General features: G+C 45.6%; 1 protein-coding gene across 1 annotated transcript in view; it reads left to right on the top strand.

Annotated features, from left to right (window-relative positions):
- Positions 1-24,602, top strand: part of FCHO1 (FCH and mu domain containing endocytic adaptor 1) — a 183,673-nt gene that overhangs the window by 140,125 nt on the left and 18,946 nt on the right. The window contains exons 24-25 of the mRNA XM_063455469.1: positions 23,887-24,042; positions 24,342-24,471. Coding sequence (XP_063311539.1) covers positions 23,887-24,042; positions 24,342-24,471 — 286 coding nt within the window. The remainder of the gene's footprint in view (positions 1-23,886; positions 24,043-24,341; positions 24,472-24,602) is intronic.

Raw genomic sequence — 24,602 nt, 5'->3', positions numbered from 1 at the left:
GACTACATATTCTTACAACAAGAAGGGCTGACCCATCTACGGAAAGCCGATATCCTCACCACACCGTGGTCAGACCACAGTGCGGTACAGATAGATACCACGTCACCCCTGTTCAGGCCGAGCAGGACCTCCTGGAGAATGAACGACTCCCTACTCCTGGACGCGACCACGAAGGCTCAGATCGCGGAACACCTCAATCAGTACTTCGCCGAAAACAACACTGAGGGAATGTCCGCCATGACACTCTGGGAAGCCCACAAGAGTGTCATGAGGGGACACCTCATTCAGATGGCATCCCGACGGAAGACAGAAGCCACTGCGCAACTCAGGGACCTCACACAGAAGATCTCTGATCTAGAACTAACGCACAAACGAGACCAACAGATACAGACCTACAGGGACCTAATAACCGCTTGGAAACAATTAACGGATCTCCTCACCTCCAGACACGCCAGAACCATAAAACGCTCACGGGCGTTTTTCTACCTACATGCCAACAAGGGAGGCAAGCTGCTCGCCCGAATGCTGAGGGGTACGCAGGGGAGAGCGCAAGTACACACCCTACGAACGACACTGGGGACACCGACACAATTCCCGGAAGAGAGAGCAGATACTTTCAAGCGATACTACACAGGTCTATATAACGTCCGAGAAGGGGACACCGAACAGAATATAGCCGCACGACAGACCGATATTAGGAACTACCTCGACAACCTACCTCGTGACACTTTAACACCATTAGAAGCTGAAGAACTGGATGCCCCCATCACAGAGGAGGAGGTGCGCCGAGCCCTGAAGACGACCAAATCCGGGAAAGCTCCAGGCCCTGATGGCTACCCGGTGGAATACCTCAAACAGTATGGGCACATTCTAATACCACACCTAACTGAGGCCCTCAATGGGGTAAAAGACGGACACACCTTTCATAGAGAAGCACTGGCGGCAACCATAACAGTGATCCCCAAACCGGGAAAGGATACTGAGCAGGTAGGGAACTACCGCCCGATTTCGCTCCTTAACACGGACATTAAATTATTCTCCAAGATTCTAGCGATGAGGATTCATCCTCACATGCCCAGACTGGTGCACCCCGACCAAACAGGATTCATTCCGGGACAGGAGGCTCGGGACAGTACGTTACGACTGTTTACCATCCAACACCTAGCCAGGCACACGTCGACCAAACTGCTATTGCTTTCCACGGATGCCGAGAAAGCATTCGATAGAGTCGACTGGGACTTCATGACAGAAACCCTGCGGAGGACGGGAATGGGTACGGGTATGCTCACATGGATCTCGGCACTATACGGTCAACCTACAGCTAGAATCAGAGTAAACGGGGCACTCTCTGAAAGCTTTCAAACATCAGAAATGGCACGAGACAGGGCTGCCCACTGTCACCCCTGATATTTGCACTCACCCTGGAACCGCTTCTGGAGTATATAAGGAGAAATGAACAGATCATGGGCTTCCGGTACAAAACGACCGAACATAAAGTAGCCGCATATGCGGATGATATGCTTTTCTTCCTTAATAATCCAGTGGACACACTCCCCAAGCTCATGACCGAATTCGACAGGTACGGTAGACTATCTGGACTCAAACTAAACCTTCCCAAATGCGACATCCTGAACGTCACGACCCCGAAAGCAGATTGCGACAAAATAATTAGCAGGTTCCCTTTCCACTGGTGTAAGGACAAAATGAGATACCTCGGACTGTGGATACCGGATACGACTAAAGAGGTCTATACCCATAACCACGCCCCGCTCCTGGCTCACATCCTAGCGGACCTTAAACGATGGAACTATCCCCACATATCCTGGCTAGGGAGGATCGCAGTCATAAAAATGAATGTCCTCCCGCGGATACTATACGTCCTTCAGACAACCCCGCAGACAGTCCCGCAAACGTTCTTCGCAACACTAAAAACAGCGCTCATCCGATACGTATGGCGGGGTGAGAGAGCGAGAGTCAGCTATGACAAACTCTGCCTCCCCAGGACCTGTGGCGGATTGGCACTACCAGATATCAGAAAATATCATCAGGCAACAATCTTACAGAGGATCAAGGAACTACACACGGACTCACCACACAAAAGATGGGTGACACTATGGAGGGAAGCGGTAGACAAACTACACACGCTGGTCTGGCACAAGGACGCAGATGCACAAACAGTCCTGGGAGCCGACTCGCCCATCGCGCACACCCTACAACACTGGACCACCCTGAGGAAGGACCAACAAATCTCACCCAAACCTAGCCCCCTCATACCAATCACGTACAACCCAAACTTAGGAGACAACTTGCCACCAAGCGCCTGGCCAATGGCCAACCGAGCCGGATATATCCCAATTCACGCGGTCCTTAATAATTCGGGAATACGCCAGCTCAGGGACATTACGACGATGGGTCCACCCACGCTTATGCACCAATTTCACTACGCCCAACTCGCACACTATTACCACAACATGCCGCGCAGGGGTTCACTACACAGAGACCTAACTTGGTTCGAGAGTCTCTGCACGCAGACGCCAGAAACGGAAAGCAGGGTGTCAACCATGTACCAAAACCTGGTAACGGGACATCGAACCCACAACTCCCTCTACAAACGGCAATGGGAAGACTGGACAGGGACTACGTTCACAACCGAACAATGGGAAAAAATACTGCTTCTACAACACAAAAGCTCATCCAGCTCGCACCATCAAGAAACAAACTATAAGCTCCTATCCCACTGGTATCGCACACAGAGTCTGATACACCGCTATAACCCAACGATCCCTAACACCTGCTGGAGATGCGGCGAAGAACCTGGTACCCTGCGACACATATGGTGGGACTGCGCTAAGATCAAACCGTTCTGGACCAGTATTGAACACGAAATTAAAGAGATCTTGGACGAGCCAACACAGCTGACTATGGAAGCAGCGCTCCTACACCACACGGAACTCCCAGTGCCGGCCTACAGGAGATCAATCCTAAGACACTTGCTCAACGCGGCCAAGACTCTCATCCCTCTCCACTGGAAGTCGGAGACTCCACCCACACTGGAACACTGGAAGCGAACAGTAGAAGACATTAGGACAGCAGAGGCCAAAATCGCGGAACTACAGGGGAGATACGAAAAACACATTACAAGCTGGACACCCTGGATACTATACACGGCCTAAATGGAGGCAGGGGCGGTCGTGACCACTGAGGGGAGATGGTCCGAGAGACGTGGAGGAGGGCTTGGGCACGCCGCTGGGGGACTTGGCAACATCCTCCCCCCCCCTCCCCCTCTTACCCCCTCCCTCCCCCCCCCGCCCTCACCTTTAGGCTCCTTCACACCCTCCCCACCCTCCCCGATTCAACACACCCAAGCAACCACACACACACACCGATCAAACTTCACCACACACACGCGCATTATCGGAGGACGATACCAGGTAGATACACCATAGCCCCCACTACGCCCAAACTGACAATACCACGGAACAGGCGCAGTTACCTACACCCCAACAATGTATACACAGGAGACCACTCCCTTAGATACATGATAACCGCCACTAACCATCGCCCGACAAACCACCTAAACCCAAGGCTGGAACACATTAACGGTAGACATGGGCGGAGACATTACCGTCAGACACCGAGGTAACAGACAAGAATAAGACACGTACCCAGCCCAGGCCTCTTAGGCTCCCCGGACTTGGGGACTAAAGTACACAACACCTGTCAACTACCCGGACACCCTAACACGTTGTCATAGGCAAAGGGGCCCAACACGGACACTAGGCGAGACCCACCCTCCACACCAGCTGACACCTGACTTCTCCCCCCCCCTCCCCCCCCACTGTGAAATACGATCTGTTATGTTCACTAACATTCACAAACTCCTAGTAAGCAAAGTTTGACTAGTTACAATACCGTTGCAACGTTACCTTTATTAGAAGCGAAAATTATTAGAAGATATTAGAGGCACTTTGTAATGGGGATCTGAGATACACTGGAATAAGTGCTGCATACCACCACCAAATCACTAGATCCCAATTTTCTTTATGTTATAACCTAATGTTATGCTTTATTATAAAAAAGGGAAAAAAAAATAAAATATGTATATGTATGTTTCATGGGACCTGCGAGTCCAACTAGACACTGCTACTGTCGCTACACTGTGACCTGCGCGTCACCACTTTACGTTCGCATGTTCAACTACCCCACTCTCTCAAATTACCCAACCCTTTTAGACCCTTAACAAGTTCTTATTGGGACCTGCGTGTCCGCACTGTATATCATCACATAATATGGAAACTACCCAATAAAAATATATTTACAAAAAAAATAAAAAATCCAAATAGATCACGTCCACTGCAACACCCTGATATATACTTCTACTTACGTCTTCGTAGAATACAATCAAGTTAGTTTGACATGACCTGTACTTCATAAAACCATGCTGATTTTTGCCTATAACCACATTCTTCTCAAGAAGTTCTTGAAAATTATACCTTAATAAACTTTCAAATACTTTCCCAGCCATAGAAGTTAAGCTCACAGGTCTATAATTTCCAGGCAAGGATTTTGAACATAAATCATGACAGTGTTGTATGTCATGTGGTGGTGTTCATCTGAGGTTGTATTTATATAATTTTAAGACCTGCTAAGGAACAGATGATTGTGATTGTGTCCCGATATGTAAAATCATAGAACTCAAAGAGGGTATGTAATATTTATAAATGTGTCTTTCCTTTCTCTCTGTTATTTCCTTTTTTAATGGAGTGCTCCTTAAAGACACAATTCTGACCCCTGTTGCCAACTTCAGTTAGCTCTCTTATTGTTTTTGCATTCTTAAATCAGGGCTTGACAAATTTGCTTTGAATCTAGGAGCCAGCAAAAAAAAGTTAGGAGCCATGTTTTTCAATGTAAAAAATACAAAAATAAAAGTCTTAAAGGGACACTGTAACGGATCCCTGATACTCCAGCTGAGTATATCCGTTATAAATCTCCCAACTCCCAAGTAAACCAGTGATCAGAGCCCTTGGTTACCCAAACATCAGCCGAGACTTGATGAAGGGTACAACAACACTTTATTATGCCACACTCTGCTTTTATGCATAGCCCCATGCAAGGGACCTTTAGTACCAACAAACAGGGGTTGTATCCCAGGATTCTCTACACCTGGGACCCAAAGCGCAGGAATTGTGGGGTTGCTGTCCCTTTGTCTCCCAAGTTTAGAAAGCCCGCCACTCAGGTGAGGGGTCTCACACACAAGATGACAGGGGGTCTTCATCCCACGAGCCTGGGAGCCAAGGCGCGGGAGAAGTTTGTCTCCCAGGCACAAAAAAGCCCGCCAAACTAGCCAGTGCTCCAAAAGTGTCCCCACCAACCTCAGGAATCCTCACAGAGGTACATTCCTCGACCAGTCTCTGTTTGCGAGGTTCCTGTGTGGAAACCATGCAAGGGAAGCGTCTCCTTTAGGACACAAATGCTCCCCCTAGTTGGCGTTCATCTATACTAAATGGCGGCCAACCAGGGGAAAACTCATTAATTACTTAACTTGCTGTTTCGCACTTATGTTGCAGGTGCAAAAGTTCTAATTAATTGATGAGAACATTCTAATAGGGCACCGGGGTGGTCCCTGTTCAGGAGACGAATAGGTTCCGTTATTATGAACGCACCCGGACAGGGAGTCAGGGTAATACAAGGTGAAAGTCTATGAGTGAACAGCGGTTCTTGCCACCGGCACCAAGCACCATTTTGAAGCCACCTCATGACTCCACAGAGTCAGCTAGGGCTCACGTCTCTCGCTGGTGGATATCTCCATGTAGATAGCACCAGGGAGAGCTCTCTTTGGGCAGACAAACAAGGGGACTGGGATATTGGGATTGAAGGGATGGTGAAGCGTTGGCCTGGTGTGATACAGTTCGTTACATGGCTCCCTGCCAGAACTCTACAGGTCGGCGTGGGGATGTCCGAAAGGATAGGGTCAATTAGGGTTCCAGCTAAATAAACCATCAATGTTGTTGTGCTGTTTGCTTGGCTGTTATTGCATTGTAAAATGATACGGTTGTAAAGCCAGGCTCCATCTCAACAGGTGGGGATTGTCTCCTGTTACGCGGTTCAGCCAGACGAGGGGGTATGGTCCATCATTAAGGTGAAGGACCGGCCATATAGATAAGGTTGCAGTTTTTTTGAGAGCCCAGATCAGGGCAAGGCACTCTTTTTTTCCATGGTGGCGTAACAGACCTCTCGGGGCAGTAGTTTGCGGCTGAGGAAGGCCACCAGGTGTTCCTGTCCGTCGTCCTCTACCTGGCTTAGTCCGGCTCCCAAGCCGAGCATGTAGGCATTTGTATGGACGACAAATCGTTTAGAAGGGTCATGAGCCGCTGATACCAGAGCTTGAGTTAATGCCCTCTTCAGCTTTTTGAAGGCCCCTTCGCACTCCGGGGACCACAGGACTTGGCGGGGCAAGTATTAGGTCTGTCAGGGGTTTGGCTATGGCGCTATAGTCGGGTACAAATAGGCTGTAGTAACCCACCGTCTCCAGGAACGCCATCACCTGAGTCTTCGTTCAGGGCTGGGGCCAGTTAGCTACCACCTCTATCTTGGCAGGTTCGGGACGTTGTTTCCTGTACCCCACCTGGTGGCCCAGGTATTGAACCTCGGCCATTCCCACCTGACACTTGTTGGCTTTAACCCCTTAAGGACCAAACTTCTGGAATAAAAGGGAATCATGACATGTCACACATGTCATGTGTCCATAAGGGGTTAAAGGTCAGCCCTGCCTCCAGTATTCAGTCTAGGACTGCCGACAGGAGATACTCTTCCCGTATGCGACTATAGATGGCTATGTCATCCAGGTAAGCACATGCAAAGTCCTGCAGACCCTCCAGGAGCCGGTCTGCCATCCGCTGAAAGGTAGCCGGGGCATTCTTCATCCCGAATGGCATGACCATGAATTGGTACAGGCTGAAGAGGCTGACTTGGGGATCGCTTTCGGGTCCAGGGGATCTGCCAGTATCCTTTGCACAAATCGATAGTCATGAGGTAGTTTCCTCCCGCTATCCTGTCTAGTAATTAGTCTACCCTAGGCACGGAGTAGGCGTCAGTCACGGTTCTATTGTTGAGTTTCCTGTAATCAACACAGAACTGGGTCGTACTGCCCCGCTTCGGTACCAGTATGACCAGGGAAGCCCAGGGGATCTGGAAGGGCTCAATTACCCCAAAGTCTAGCATCTCCCTAATCTCCTTTACTATACTTTCCCTTATGGCCCTGGGATGCGGTATGGTTGTTGCCGCAGGGCTGCTGTCCTGGGGTCTCCACTCGGTGGACCATCAGAGCAGTGTATCCCGGTACGGCCGAAAACATACTGTGGCTTGTTCCCGTTGTTTGGGCATCAACCACCCTACCAACCTGACTTGTTCTATGGACCCTGGCAGGCTGCCTAGAAAGTCCAGTATGGGAAGCCATTCGCCATTGTAACGGACACCTTCTGTTAATGGACGCTTCCTAGCTTGCGCCGAGGACCACAAGCACCGCACCGGACACCACAACCGCCGTAGCTTAACTGAAGCCGCGCCGTCTTCCGTCCACCCTGGATCAGCTTCTGTCCTCCAGGACCGTATGGGGGAGACCTCTCCTCCGGGAGAACGTATCAATAACAAGAGCTACGTGATTAAAGCTCAAGGGAGTATGCAGAGCATAGCAATCCCCAGTGTGGTATAGCAGTTCCCTCCAATAACGAGACAAGGCTACGTATTGAGGCTCAAGAAGATCTCATGTTTAATGGCAGGTACTCTGCTTTTATGTAGTGCTCCCCTGCAAGGGAGACGCCCACAGGCAATTAGGCATTAACCAACCAGATAACGGTTACATCCCACAGATTCCCTCCCCTCTGCTTGGGAGATAATTGAGTTTCTTACTGCATCTACTCAATTATCTCCAAGCTAAAACTTATACATTTTTATGCATTTGTATAACTCCAAAACTATACATCCAATATTAATAAAAGTCACATTATTAATCAGCACACTTTACTTACAAACATGTCCAAAATTCAGCCAATTCCATCCAGGGGTTAGAGTTAGCTGGAAGTCCATTATGACCGACCGCAAGCACATTTTCCTGCTCAAAACAGTTCCATGGATTTGGGCTGTGCGGTCGGTCTATTTTACACCGAGAAAGTCCCATTCGAACGAGCCGCAGTGTCGAAGAAGGTACGGGTCAGCGGTGTTCGTGAAATTGGGTAGCTGCAAACAGTTCCATAGATTTGGCTGCACACACCGCTGACCGTGTTCGAATAAGTTAAAATGGCCGCCGCCACGTGTTCGTTTGTCGAATGGCGGCCACTTCGACGACTTCGGCACTTCGACTGCATCCGAAGTGCCAGTTTAAAAGTTTGTAACACTGTTCCAAAGCATTTAAAGGGCCAGGAACAGCATTATAAAAATCCATAATGCCCAAATGCAGTTATTAAAGGGCAATACATTCCAGGGCCATAGTCGCAGGGCAGGAGGCTAGCGATCAGTCCTCTCCAATGCCCAGTGGCAAATGGCAGTTTGTCACAGCCATCATCTGAGGGGGGGCGCATACGACGGACACCTCCTCAGGCCTTTTTGGGTATACCTTAAGCATGTTAACATGGAATGCCCTCCTAATCCTCTCATCGGTACACAAGGCCACCATGTAGGTGGTGTCGCTGATGAGCTCCCCAACCCGGTAGGAACCCTGCCAAGTTGCTTGCAGTTTATCCTGTCTAGTGGGCTTGAGCACTAGGACATTCTGTCCGACTTCTAACAGTCGATCATCTTTTATGGTTCTTCTGGGCCGCCCGCAGGTTTCCCCAGACCGATTCTGTGAGAGCCTGCAGCCGATCCCGGAGCTTCAGTACATAGGGCACGATGGGGGGTTCCTCCTTCCCCAGTGCTCCCCTCCCAGTGCTCCCTTATCCAATATAACTGCCCCTGGACTCGCCTACTATATAGAAAGCAAAAAACGGGTCGCAAGAGTATTCTGAGAATGGACAGCAACTAAAATAGTCAGAACTCAAGCTGGTTTTAGCTCATCTTGTGCCATTACAGAGAGAACATATCTGAAGCATATCAGACTGGTCCCACCCATACGGGCAGTCCAGATCCAAAATGCCAGCAAGTTCTCTCTGCACGAGAGACACAGCCTTGTTAGGCATCATCAATGAGACATAGTGGGGACCCACCGAAGGGCAGACTATTACAGCTGCTGCTTGTTCTCCGTATTCTCTTGCGCCCTGTTTTTTGCTCTCCATAAGTTTAAAGGTTAATCCAGACGTGGACCCCTTGATCACGGTGCCTAGAGAGATATCAGCTATGCCTCACTGATGATGCCTAACAAGGCTGAAACGATCGTCTGGGGTTGCTGTATCTCTCGTGCAGAGTAAACTTGCTGGCATTTCGTATCTGGACTGCCCGTATGTGTGGGACCAGTCTGATATGTTTCAGAGATGTTCTCTCTGTAATGGCACAAGCTGAGCTAAAACCGGCTTGAGAACTGAGCGGGGACCCACCGAAGGGCAGGCTATTTCAGCTGCTGCCTGTTCTCAGTATTCTCTTGCGCCCCGTTTTTTTGTGCACCTACCATATAGTTACACGAAGGGGGAGAATCCTGTAGACTCCTGGGGTACCTCCCTAGAGGCGAACAGTAGGTGGGGTAAAAAACATTCCCAATCCTTCTCGGAGGCCGTGAACGTATTAAGCATCTGCTTCAGGGTACCAACGTTAACATAACCCATTCGTTTGGGTATGGTAGGGAGAACTGAAGAGGGGTTGCATGCCGCAGCTCTGCCACATTTGCTGTGTTAACGTGGCCATAAACTGGGTGCCTTGGTCGGACAAGATTTCTCTGGGGAATTCAACCCGGGAGAAGATCTTAACCAACGTGTCAGCCACTGTTTAAGCTTGAATATTGGAAAGGGCTACAACTTCGGGATATTTGGTGGCATAGTCGACTATGGTTAAAAAAAAAAAAAATTTTCCTGAAGGGCTCGGCTTGCTTAGGGGCCCTATGAGATCTACAGCCACCCGGTGAAAAGGTTCATCCATTATGGGAATAGACCGCAATTTGGCTTTGGAGCAGTCCCCTCTCTTCCCTACCCGCTGGCACATATCACAGATTCTGCAGTATTCTCGTATGTCCCGAATGATCCCGGGCCAGAAGAAGGCTTGCTTGAGCCGGTGAGAGGTCTTTTGGATGCCCAAAGGCCCCGCCAGGTGAATATCGTGTCTAAGCTTCAATAGCTTTGCCCGGTATTTCCGTGGCACAACCAGCTGTCTCTAGGGAACTTTGAAGGCCCCCCTCCCAGTCCCTGCTGTCACCCAGTATAATAGGCCTACTAACCATTCAAACTGTTCCCTCTCTACCCCTTCGACTGCCGCCTCTGCCTGTCTGTGGTACTTGGCTAGCGTAAAGTCTACACTAAGTTCCCTCCCGAAATCTTTGGGGGGTGTCCCAACCCGGGGGAGTATAGTTGGTCTGGGACGGGGCGTTTTGCCTTAACTGCTTGTCCTCAGAGTGGTCACAGGGCATGCTGTCTCTTGTGTGGCCTAGGAAAATTGGGGGGTACGGTGCCCCAAATCGTTCTCTTAAAGCACCCGCGCCTGCAAGTCCTGCATGATGCCGACCTCCCAGTATCTAGCTCTATTACCCCAGTCTAGGTGTACCCGGGCGGTCGGGATGCGGTGGATAGCTCCGCCAGTACCTCTGACAGGTCTACTCCGTGGCACTAACCCGGTGCGGCTGCACTAGTGTCAGGGTGGTTCCCATGTCCCTTAACCCCTGGGCCTCCTAGCTGCTAATCATAGCCACCTGCCTGAGGTGCTCCCGGTTGTCCTCAGCAGCTTGGACCGGGTCCACCTCATGGAGTACTGGCCAATAGAGCCTCTGTAGCCATTGAGCCCCAATTACCCCAGGGCTGGTCTCCCTCCACACAGTGTGCCACTCTGTCCGGTTTCGCAGGGGGCAGTTGTTCTTGAAATGCCCAGGCTGCCTATACCCATGGCACAGCAGTGGGACCCTTGATTGCTCTCCTGAGGTAGCTGAGGGACATTGTTGGACTGGTCGCGGGGTAGGTAGCGGGGCGGATTGTATGCCCTCTGACTGTCCTAAAACTCATCAACCAGCCTGGCTGCTTCCTCAACCGTGAGGGGTTTTCGGTCTTTGACCCAGTCTTGAACCTCCGGTGGTACCAGATCAAAGAATTGTTCTAAGAGGTTTAGTTGGGCAGCATCCTCCAGCATTACCGCTTGGCACCCTTGCAACCAGTTATGGGCTGCCCATTGCATGCGGAAGGCAAACTCAGTGTAGGAGTCCTTGTGCCCCTTCCATACTCGAATTTTCTCTGGTAGGCTTCCGGGGTCACAGCGTACCGAGCCAGCAGTCTTTCCTTAACTTTGTCATATTGGTGAATTTCGGTGTCTGGTTCTCCTCGGTATGCCTCGGCCGCTTGCCCAGAAAATTTGCTTCTGATAATGGCAGTCCATCTAGCTTGATCCAGCCCTTCTAGGGCGCATTGTCTTGGAGATAGGTGTCGATATCTTCCACTCCATCCGTGAAAGCCTTAAATGCAGCATAGTTCTGTTTCCCCGGTCCCACTACCGTTGCTTCAGGTAGGGGAGCGGTGTCTCCGGCCCCAGCCCCGTGATGTGGGTCTCTCAGCTTTAGAGCCTTGGTAGCCTGAGCCATCACCGGGAGCACCATTTACCTGGGATTTATGAGGCCTAGCCTCCAGTGTACATCCTTCTGGAAGTCTGTTTCCTCTGTACGCCTGCTTGAAGTGATGCTGGTCCTGTTACTCTCCATGAGTTCGGCAACAAGAGCAGCTTTCAGTAAATAGAAAGGGAGGGGAACAGCGCTACAGTACTGATCACAAGGGGGGATAGAGCTGCACACCTGAAAGGAAGGGTAACCCTCAAACCCTTCAAAGAATGGAGAGAACAAAATACAACAAATACAGGGTGCGCTAAATAAAATAAAGGGAGATGAAAAAGTCTTTAGGTACAATGTGGACCTTGAGTGAGTGTTCTTAGGTTCTTTCTTTGGGATCTCAGTAGTCGAATATGGAATACAAAAGCAGAGAGGGGAGACCAATAGTGCAAAACCGTAATGCGGAAAGGATCACGAACAACACAGACGTGGAGAAGTGCCAACTTACAATTTAAAGAGCTAAGACCAGCTCTAGGTAAAACAGCATACAGTGGTATTTAGTACTCCCCACATGTAAGATATTGCCGGACAATTGGAGGTGTCTTCACAAGATTCTTTACACAATCCCAGACAGACGTCAGCATATAAAATATATAAAAGATGGAAAAACCCAATGGTGCAATAACTTTGGTAATACTGCAACAACAGACAACACTGAGGTCCTAAGAGTGCCAACTTACAATTTAAAGAGCTATGACCAGCTCTGAGTAAAACAGCATACAGTGGTATTTTAACTCCCCACGTGTAGGATATTCCTCTAATGATGCTTGCAGTGCCGGTCTTATGAAAATAAAATCACAAGAGAGGGCCCATAGTGTTTTCCATATATAAAATGACAGTGGAATAAAAAAGAAGAAACGTACTTAGTGTTCAGAGCAGCCACACTGCTCTATGAACCAAGCGTGGGTGGAATAATCCCCACCAGGGATTTCTTTTGAAGTACTGGATCTTGTTTAAAAAAAATCAGCCCGGATAAAACAGCAATATATAAAGTAAATGTACTAACCAAAGATAAGTGGTAGTCACAAAATACTTTAATTAAAAACAAAGTAAAAATACACAACGCGTTTCGCCAAACAGTAGGCTTTTTCAAGTGTAGAGTAAATAATCCTGGCTATTCACATTATATAGGCAGCTAATTTGCAATGAATTTCAAAGATTGGCGCCAAAATGGCATCATTACCATGTGACTGCAGTCACATGACTTTCAGTTATACATATGATAGGGGGACATATTAAAATAGTGAAAAAAAATCTTTTTATATTTTAATAGTATAGGGTAGTACTAAACCCACATATGACCTGAGGGGTATAAAAAGAAATAGACTTTTATGCGAGGGAGGGAAGAAATTGGGTGGTACTGATAATTCCTTAAAACTATTTTTAAACCATCTTAACCAAAATGACAGAGGCATTGTTTTAACCACAGAATTCAGTAAAGAAGAAATCAGCTTTTTAGACCTACAAATTTTTATCAAAGAGGGAAAACTAAACACGAAAACTTTTTTTAAAAAAGTGTGCACTAACACAGTAATTGACCAAAACAGTTGTCACTATACTCCCTGGCTAGATAGTGCTCCAAAAAGCCAATTTTTAAGACTTAAAAGAAACTGCACACTTAATGAAGATTTTAACGAACAAAGCAACATTTTAAAAAATACATTTCTAGACGAACATTACCCAGAGGACAAACTTGAAACCATAATCACAAAAATCAAGTCAGATGATAGAAGTAGCCTGCTGAAATATAAAAACAAAAACTCCAACACTACACCTTCCCTTCCCATCATCTTTGACTACAATAACAAAAACAAAGACATAAGGAAAACAATTCACAAACATTGGCACATTTTATCTGAAGACCCTGTTCTCAATAAAATGATCCCTGAAAAACCCAACATCATTTTTAGAGGAGCCCCTAATTTTAAAACCCTTTTAACAAAATTTTTTACAAAGACTAAGTAAAAAAAATTATCCACCTTATCTAATGTTAAAGGTTTCTACAAATGCAGAAAATGTATCGTCTGTAAGACTACCCAAATGTCAGTCCCAAATAAAACCATAACATTCAAATCTAACATTACTAACAAATGCTACAACATCAAACACTTTATGACTTGCTGCACGAAAAATGTTATATACCTACTGGAGTGCCCTTGTGGCCTCCAGTATGTGGGTATGACGTCAAGATTCCTAAAAATTAGGATATCAGAACACTGTCGGAACATCAAAAATGGATTTGAAAATCACACAGTGTCCAAGCATTTTCTGACACACCACCAAAAAAACCCCAACGTTCTTAAATTCACCCCTATTCAAATATGCAATATTCCATGGCGAGGCGGTGATATAAGAAATATTCTGGGAAAAGCCGAAATTGAATGGGTTTTTAATCTTAAGACACTAACCCCAGATGGCTTAAATGCGGAATTTGACCTTTTTAATTTTTTGTAATTCTTTGTATTGTTTCATAATAATTTATATTCACTTTTAATTAATATGGTTATTAGGATTATTCTTTTAATAGTAGCAAAATACATTGTAACCTTTATTAGCAATATTTATCCATATACAATCTGCAACTTTATTTTCCTTTTTTTTTTATTTTTTTATTTTTTTTTATATTTGCACATAAAATTGTATTATATTGTCACTGCTTTTTAATATGTTTTCTCCTCCAACCATAATTACATTCCACCCCTTTGCCCTTTAAATATAGTGCCCACCCTTACATTTCACCCCTTTTGCCCTTCAACAATATGGCCGCCTTCTATTTACACTCCTCTCTACTAAGATGGTCCCAGGGCCACGCCCTCGCGACCTTTAACCTTTCATTTAACAACCTAATTTCTTCCCTCCCTCGCATAAAAGTCTATTTCTTTTTATACCCCTCAGGTCATATGTGGGTTTAGTACTACCCTATACTATTAAAATATAAAAACGATTATTTTTTACTGGATAATGAAAAAAACACACATACAATGCTAAGGTTGTGCCCTTATGAAAGGGCAGCTACCCACCCGGCTGGTAAGGTTGTTGGTACAATATAATTATTGAGCCTGGATGAATCTTAGGATCTGGAACCCAATAGACAGACAAAAAGCAGGGTGAGGAGTACGTTCCAACAGAGCAGTATTTAAATGCTGTTAGATACAGTGCCTTAAAAAGTATCCCTATATCAATAAAAAATTGAAACTTTATTAGCCTATTACAAGATAAAGGGGTTACATGAGCACCTATGTATCAACAGATTGGCTCTGTTATCTATAGTAGCCTTAATTATCTATCCTTGGTATATAGTAAAAGTCTCCTTGATTGGGGCTTATACCAAGGAAGCTTAGGATAATATTACCCTAGAGCAGCACATACCCTTCAAGATCTCTCTGTGAGGTCGATCGGTTGGGTTGTGAGTCCACCCAGTCTGGACAGAGTGTATTCATAGGTATGAATAGCAGATATTGGTAACAGGGAGTAGCAAAAAGTGGTGATTGGGGACCACGTCATTGATGACGATACGACCATCCCTCGCATGATTGGCAAACAGCCACTCACATATCGAGAGAGTCTGGGCGGCACGTCACTCATGACGACGCGCCGATCCCGCTCACGATTGGCTGTGGGCCATTTAAATATAGGGAGATTTTGGGCGGCAATCTCTACCCCTGACGAAGGAGTTTTCAAACTCCGAAACGCGCGTCGGGTCACTCGGAGGGATCCCCAATCACCACACATCGGCACTTCACAGTGCACTACATCCGAGGCACTAAGGGAATCCCTCCTTTCACTATCTTTGCAATGGTTATTAATTTTTGTTAATCACTTTACTCTTATGATTTTTTCTGGAGTCCAACTCCATTAGACAGTACTGCAGTATTTAGTTCAGCCACTCAGTTTAGAACACCCACAAAGGTGTTTATTAGCAGAAGCCAGGGAATAGCAACAGTAATAGAACAGTGACAGGTTGTTGCTACATTAGACTTCATTACTAATTCTCCAACCGTATACTTTGTTCTCACTGCTCTCCTTGTTACCACTTTTTGCTACTCCCTGTTACCAATATCTGCTATTCATACCTATGAATACACTCTGTCCAGACTGGGTGGACTCACAACCCAACTGATCGACCTCACAGAGAGATCTTGAAGGGTATGTGCTGCTCTAGGGTAATATTATCCTAAGCTTCCTTGGTATAAGCCCCAATCAAGGAGACTTTTACTATATACCAAGGATAGATACTTAAGGCTACTATAGATAACAGAGTCAATCTGTTGATACATAGGTGCTCATGTAACCCCTTTATCTTGTAATAGGCTAATAAAGTTTCAATTTTTTATTGATATAGGGATACTTTTTAAGGCACTGTATCTAACAGCATTTAAATACTGCTCTGTTGGAACGTACTCCTCACCCTGCTTTTTGTCTGTCTATTGGGTTCCAGATCCTAAGATTCATCCAGGCTCAATAATTATATTGTACCAACAACCTTACCAGCCGGGTGGGTAGCTGCCCTTTCATAAGGGCACAACCTTAGCATTGTATGTGTGTTTTTTTCATTATCTTTCAATAAAGGGTTCATGCCCATATCTGGTGGAGCTGGTACCACCCATTCTGACCCATTCCCCCAGCCATAGGTCTAACTTTGCTGTTGATCTAGGACTAAGGGGAATCTTTTTCTGTTTTCTACATTTGTGATTATTTTTTACTGTTTTAACTTGTCCACCTATTATATGTGTAAACCAATGTCATGTGACCAGGACTACATTTCCCTGCATTCCCAGCGAATAATAAACAGCATTATGCCGACCCCGCCCACCTTATTGGTTTAAAAACGGCCACGCCCTCGCGACCTTTAACCTTTCATTTCACAACCTAATTTCTTCCCTCCCTCGCATAAAAGTCTATTTATTTTTATACCCCTCAGGTCATATGTGGGTTTAGTACTACCCTATACTATTAAAATATAAAAAGATTTTTTTTTCACTATTTTAATATGTCCACCTATCATATGTATAACTGAAAGTCATGTGACTGCAGTCACATGGTAATGATGCCATTTTGGCGCCAATCTTTGAAATTCATTGCAAATTAGCTGCCTATATAATGTGAATAGCCAGGATTATTTACTCTACACTTGAAAAAGCCTACTGTTTGGCGAAACGCGTTGTGTATTTTTACTTTGTTTTTAATTAAAGTATTTTGTGACTACCACTTATCTTTGGTTAGTACATTTACTTTATATATTGCTGTTTTATCCGGGCTGATTTTTTTTAAACAAGATCCAGTACTTCAAAAGAAATCCCTGGTGGGGATTATTCCACCCACGCTTGGTTCATAGAGCAGTGTGGCTGCTCTGAACACTAAGTACGTTTCTTCTTTTTTATTCCACTGTCATTTTATATATGGAAAACACTATGGGCCCTCTCTTGTGATTTTATTTTCATAAGACCGGCACTGCAAGCATCATTAGAGGAATATCCTACACGTGGGGAGTTAAAATACCACTGTATGCTGTTTTACTCAGAGCTGGTCATAGCTCTTTAAATTGTAAGTTGGCACTCTTAGGACCTCAGTGTTGTCTGTTGTTGCAGTATTACCAAAGTTATTGCACCATTGGGTTTTTCCATCTTTTATATATTTTATATGCTGACGTCTGTCTGGGATTGTGTAAAGAATCTTGTGAAGACACCTCCAATTGTCCGGCAATATCTTACATGTGGGGAGTACTAAATACCACTGTATGCTGTTTTACCTAGAGCTGGTCTTAGCTCTTTAAATTGTAAGTTGGCACTTCTCCACGTCTGTGTTGTTCGTGATCCTTTCCGCATTACGGTTTTGCACTATTGGTCTCCCCTCCTTTTTTTTTCACTATTTTAATATGTCCACCTATCATATGTATAACTGAAAGTCATGTGACTGCAGTCACATGGTAATGATGCCATTTTGGCGCCAATCTTTGAAATTCATTGCAAATTAGCTGCCTATATAATGTGAATAGCCAGGATTATTTACTCTACACTTGAAAAAGCCTACTGTTTGGCGAAACGCGTTGTGTATTTTTACTTTGTTTTTAATTAAAGTATTTTGTGACTACCACTTACCGTATATACTCGAGTATAAGCCGAGTTTTTCAGCACATTTTTTGTGCTGAAAAACCCCAACTCGGCTTATACTCGAGTCAGAGTCTGTATTATGGCAATTTGCATTGCCATAATACAGACTGCGGGGAGAGGGGTGCTGGCAGAGCTGTACTTACCTTTCCTGCAGCTCCTGTCAGCTCTCTCATCCTCCGCGCCGTCCGTTCAGCACCTCGGTCAGCTCCCAGTGTAAGTCTTGCGAGAGCCGCGGCTCTCAGATAATTAAAAAAAAATAATAATAATAATAATTAAATAATAAATAATAATAATAAAAAAATAATAATATAAAAAAAATAATAATAATAATTAATAATATATCAAATCACCCCCACCAACACACTGTCAGGCCTTAAGCCTCCCGATGTCTCCTCATGCTTCCGGGTTTGACGGAGCTTAGCCACACCCCCATTGACGCGGTCTGCTATTTAATGCGACCGCACCAGCTGATAGACGCTGGATTATTGAAACGCGTACCGCACCTAACTCACCGGCTCACATACCTCGCTGAGACGACCACATGCTACTGGACCGGACTGGAGGATTATTCAAGTCCCCAACATCTCTCCTCATCACCGACAAGTGCCTGCACTCTCTGCAACCATTCACTGAAGCAACCGCCTCAGAGGAGAGCTGGGGACACAATCCCTCTACTTCTGGAAGCTAAGTATCTTACAGTCTCTGAGATAAGAGCTAACAATGCTAAAGCTTTATTTCTTCATACTAAAGTCTGCTATCAAGTTGTCCAGCAAGCCTGCTACAGCTTTCCTCAAATCAAGTATTATTCAAGTTCAGCTGTACCTGTCTTGCTACAGAGAGTCTTTATTTCAACTTACTAAAGTTTGCTATCAAGTTGTCCAGCAAGCCTGCTACAGCATCCCTCAAAACAAGTACTATTTAAGTTCTGCTGCACCTGTCTTGCTACTGATAATTCCAATGTATACAATCTCTTATAATTTGAACTGTTAACAAGAATAACGGACTCTAATGAATTCTGAACCTTGTCATTGTTAACTGAAGCAAACCGTTTATTATTTAAAGAAACAGTACCTGTAATTCTGGAACTGAAGTCTCAGTTCCATCTAAGTGTCTTAATAAAATATCAAAGTCCTAAGAAATCTGCAGTTGTGTTCCACATCATTTACTGTGAACGTGACACACACACTGCATCACACACTCACACTTCATTCATATGCACACACTGCACTCACACACACTGCACTCACACACACACTGCACTCACACACACACTGCACTCACACACACACTGCACTCACACACACACTGCACTCATACACACTGCATTCATTATATACACACACTGGAAATAAATATTCAATTAATATATACGCACACACAGTGCACTCATACACACACACACTGCACTCACGCACTGCACTCATACGCACACTGCACTCATACGCACACTGCACTCATACGCACACTGCACTCATACGCACACTGCACTCATACGCACACTGCATTCATACACGCAATACACTCATACACACTGCACTCATACACACACACTGCATTCATTGTATACACACACTGAAAATAAATATTCAATTAATATATACGCACACACACTGCACTCATACACACACGCACTGCACTCATACACACGCACTGCACTCATACACACGCACTGCACTCATACACACGCACTGCACTCATACACACGCACTGCACTCATACACACGCACTGCACTCATACGCGCACTGCACTCATACGCGCACTGCACTCATACGCGCACTGCACTCATACGCGCACTGCACTCATCCGCGCACTGCACTCATCCGCGCACTGCACTCATCCGCGCACTGCACTCATCCGCGCACTGCACTCATCCGCGCACTGCACTCATCCGCACACTGCACTCATCCGCACACTGCACTCATCCGCACACACTGCATTCATACGCACACACTGCATTCATACGCACACACTGCATTCATTATATACACACTGTAAATAAATATTCAATTAATATAATTTTTTTAGGATCTAATTTTATTTAGAAATTTACCAGTAGCTGCTGCATTTCCCACCCTAGTCTTATACTCGAGTCAATACGTTTTCCCAGTTTTTTGGGGTAAAATTAGGGGCCTCGGCTTATATTCGGGTCGGCTTATACTCGAGTATATACGGTATCTTTGGTTAGTACATTGACTTTATATATTGCTGTTTTATCCTGGCTGATTTTTTTTAAACAAGATCCAGTACTTCAAAAGAAATCCCTGGTGGGGATTATTCCACCCACGCTTGGTTCATAGAGCAGTGTGGCTGCTCTGAACACTGTAAGTACGTTTCTTCTTTTTTATTCCACTGTCATTTTATATATGGAAAACACTATGGGCCCTCTCTTGTGATTTTATTTTCATAAGACCGGCACTGCAAGCATCATTAGAGGAATATCCTACACGTGGGGAGTTAAAATACCACTGTATGCTGTTTTACTCAGAGCTGGTCATAGCTCTTTAAATTGTAAGTTGGCACTCTTAGGACCTCAGTGTTGTCTGTTGTTGCAGTATTACCAAAGTTATTGCACCATTGGGTTTTTCCATCTTTTATATATTTTATATGCTGACGTCTGTCTGGGATTGTGTAAAGAATCTTGTGAAGACACCTCCAATTGTCCAGCAATACCCTACATGTGGGGAGTACTAAATACCACTGTATGCTGTTTTACCTAGAGCTGGTCTTAGCTCTTTAAATTGTAAGTTGGCACTTCTCCACGTCTGTGTTGTTCGTGATCCTTTCCGCATTACGGTTTTGCACTATTGGTCTCCCCTCTCTGCTTTTGTATTCCATATTCGACTACTGAGATCCCAAAGAAAGAACCTAAGAACACTCACTCAAGGTCCACATTGTACCTAAAGACTTTTTCATCTCCCTTTATTTTATTTAGCGCACCCTGTATTTGTTGTATTTTGTTCAAGAGCAGCTTTCAGTTTGTTGCCAGCTACTCGTCCTCCTTCAAGGTCCTCCGTTTCAGAAGGTGGTTTTGCTTGTCCATTCACTATCTGCTCTGCCTGGGATTTCGGAGTGGTAGGGAGAGCATGCAACCGCTGCCACCAATGTAACGGATCCCCTATACTCCGGTTAAGTATATCCGTTATAAATCTCCCAACTCCCAAGTAAACCAGTGATCAGAGCCCTGGGTTGCCCAAACATCAGCCGAGACTTGATGAAGGGTACAACAACACTTTATTATGCCACACTCTGCTTTTATGTATAGCCCCATGCAAGGGACCTTTAGTACCAACAAACAGGGGTTGTATCCCAGGATCCTCTACACCTGGGAGCCAAAGTGCGGGAATCGGGGGTTGCTGTCCCTTTGTCTCCCGAGTTTAGAAAGCCCGCCACTCAGGTGAGGGGTCTCCCTGACAAGGGGGTCTTCATCCCAGGAGCCTCTGTGTCTGGGAACCAAGGTGTTGGAGAAGAGTTTGTCTCCCAGGCACAAAAAAGCCCGCCAAACTAGCCAGTGCCCCAACCTCAGGATTCCTCAATGGTACATTCCTCGAAAAGACTCAGTTCGCAAGGTACCTGTGCGGAAGCCATGCAAGGAAAGCGTCTCCTTTCGGGATACGAATGCTCCCCCTAGTTGACATTCGTCTATACAAAATGACGGCCACCCAGGGGAACACTCATTAATTATTTTCCTTGTGGTTTCGCACTTATGTTGCAGGTGCGAACGTTCTAATTAATTAGTGAGAACATTCAAATGGGGCACTGGGGTGGTCCCCGTTCGTGAGACGAATGGGTTCCATTTGTATAAACACTCCCGAACAGGTAGTCCAGGCATGACACAGTAATACAAGGTAAAAGTCCACGAATGAACAGCGGTTCTTGCCACCGGCACCAGGCAGGTTGTTTCGGTACATTCTGAAGCCGCCTTATGGCTCCAGGGAGTTGGCTAGGGCTCACGTCTCTCGCTGGTGGATATCTTCATGTAGGTAGCACCAGGGAGAGCGCTCTTTGGGCAGACAAACAAGGGGACTGGGATAATGGGATTGAAGGGATGGTGGAGCATGGTCAGGTGGAAAGGTAATATAGTGTAACCTATTCTTCTCACCTTGTGATCTCTGCACCCAGCGGCCGTGCGTCTGCATGACTGACACTTGCGGCATGTTGATGGACGCCTGCCGCTGCGGATCCACGGCAAAATATACCCCCACATCCGCTCACACGATTGATGACATCGGCGTGCACGTGACGTCATGCACGCGCTGCGTGCACGTTTTGGGGTCAAGGAGCGATTTTAGCCAATCAGAAATGTAAAGCAGGTATTTACACCTAAAAATACCTTTACTTATTGCCCTGTCGTGGTTTCCCTAGTGGTTGTCCAAGAGCGCGTTCCGTATTCTGGTTACTGTTTTCTGATATCCATGACCTCTGGCTTTCCTTTATCGTTGTGTCCCTTTCTGTGTCCCCTGACCTCGGCTATTCCTGACTATTCTTTGGTACGTTAGTCCGGCCATTCTAAGGCCCGGTATATGTTACCTATTAGTCTCCTTTGTTACACAGTTCTACATGCTGGATCATACTGTAATCCTGACATATAGTCTTTGGTGGGACACATTTTGTTACAGACACTATAGTCACCAGAACCAATAAAGCTTAATGTAGTTGTTCTCGTGTCTATAATCTGTCCCTCCACACATTTCAACGTAAACCTGCCTTCTCAGAGAAAAGGCAGTATTTACATAGTAACACTTCTAGTGAAAGTCACTCAGTCGGCCTCTAGAGTGCATCCTGGGTCAGTGCTACGCAGCACCTATGTTTAGTGTCTCCACGCTCTGCATGGAGGCGCTGAATGTTCTCCATAGAGATGCATTTATTCAATTCATCTCTATGAGGAGTTGCTGATTAGCACAGCATGGCGTTTTGTCACACATGCGTCATAGCCTCCCAATGCTTTCCTATGGGAAAGCATTGGTTTGGCTGAGATCATCAAGATTGATTATCGCAGTCATGGAGGCAGTGCCAGCTGCAGTGAGACCAGCATAGCGTGGGGGAAAAATGTGAGTAAAAATCCCTTACCCATATGATTGGAGGGGGACCGGTCACCTAAACAAACACACACTTGCTTACTGACAAAAACACACATGCTCGCTTGCTCACTCATTGACTGACACTCACTCACTGACTGACACACACTCACATTCACTGTCACTGCAATAACACACATTAAGGTGACCACCCAGTGTCCCCACTTGGAACTGGAGTGGTTTGGCTTTCCCTGTGGTCCAGTGGGGCTTCAGTCATCTCCCTGATCTGCTCCATAGAGCGTTGTTTAGTGATACCGGGGCCGGAATGACAGCATATTCTGGCTCCCTGCATCACTGTTGGATGCGTGAGGGAGCAGAGCAGGGAGGTTACAGCTCCCTCGTGTGCTTGTCAGTCTGCCTCAATCTTCCAGGAGCCTTCCACCCGTGCGCACACCCCACGCTCTCCATCAGCTGGCTGACCGACCGCAAATACTCTTTCTTTAGTCGGGTGGCCCATGCTCTTTATGAGCCGGCCAGCTGCCTGCCTCCACTCATAGGCAGCCGACTACCTCAGAGGCTGAATGGGTCAAATCCTAGCCGCCATGGCGACCTGGCGCCTGGGATTTGTCGAGCCCAGTCTTAAATGTATTTGGTTGCATAATGCTTTTGTCTGGCTCACTACACACAGAGGTAGAAATGGAGGAGTGGTTTATTGGGTCATGGACAAGACGTTTTGTGCTTCACTTGTTTTGCTGTAAAGACTGGAAACAAAATTTATGATAATCAAAATTTTGGTTGTCTCTGCACACATCTGGAGTTAGCACTGTAAATGGCAAGTACTCTTTACAACATTTTTATTCTGTTTGGATGAGATTGCTAATGCATATTTTCTTGTGTGTGTGTGTATATATGATATATATATATATATATATATATATATATATATATATATAAAAATATATATTATATTTATTTTATGCTTGTGGAGAAGATACAGTTTTATTGAATTTTTAATTTTCGCTCTCCCACCTTCTCTAGATCCGGGATTAAAATTTCAGGAGAGCTCACAATGTCCTTTCCAGGAGGAATACTCAGAGTATTTGCGAGCAGCTCTCCACCCCCAGTGCTTAGTTTCCGGCTGGTTAACACTTCCTATGTAGAGTATTTCACACCAAATTCAGACCTCCTGTACAGGTCAGTGAACATTTTTGTTTAATTTATTTTATAGATTTGTTGTTAAATGTATAATTTGGGCTGGATATTCTTACATGGGGAGTAATTCTGCATAGGCTACTCCAAAAAAGTTTTTAATTTTAATGTTCTAAAATTCCAATGTTTTAGGAGATCATTTTGTTAAACATTCAATGCATGTGTTTGCAATATCCTTAGATTAAATGTGTATTACATATATTATTTTTTGCATGTTCTATTCGTGCTGTTTAAATTAATAGATTGTTGTGGTATATTCTCTTAACTCAATCTTATCTCGACAGTGACCTTTCTCAGAGTGACCCAAACATTAGGGATTTCTGGCTAAACATGCCAAGGCTAACTTGTTATCTGCATAACCTAGCAGAGCAGCAAACTGCTCCATACTACAATGTTATGTTGCTGAAATATCAGGTAGGTCCTTCTAGTAAGTGGTGTCTTTATACAGAATGCTTTACAATGTTTAGCACAAATACAATAGTTAAAGGGACTCTCCAGTGCCAGGACAACAAACCGTTTTCCTGGCACTGCAGGTCCCCTCTCCC

This window comes from Pelobates fuscus, chromosome 5, assembly GCF_036172605.1.
Source record: "Pelobates fuscus isolate aPelFus1 chromosome 5, aPelFus1.pri, whole genome shotgun sequence".
Lineage (NCBI taxonomy): Eukaryota > Metazoa > Chordata > Amphibia > Anura > Pelobatidae > Pelobates > Pelobates fuscus.
This window is presented reverse-complemented; position numbering and strand designations above follow the sequence as displayed.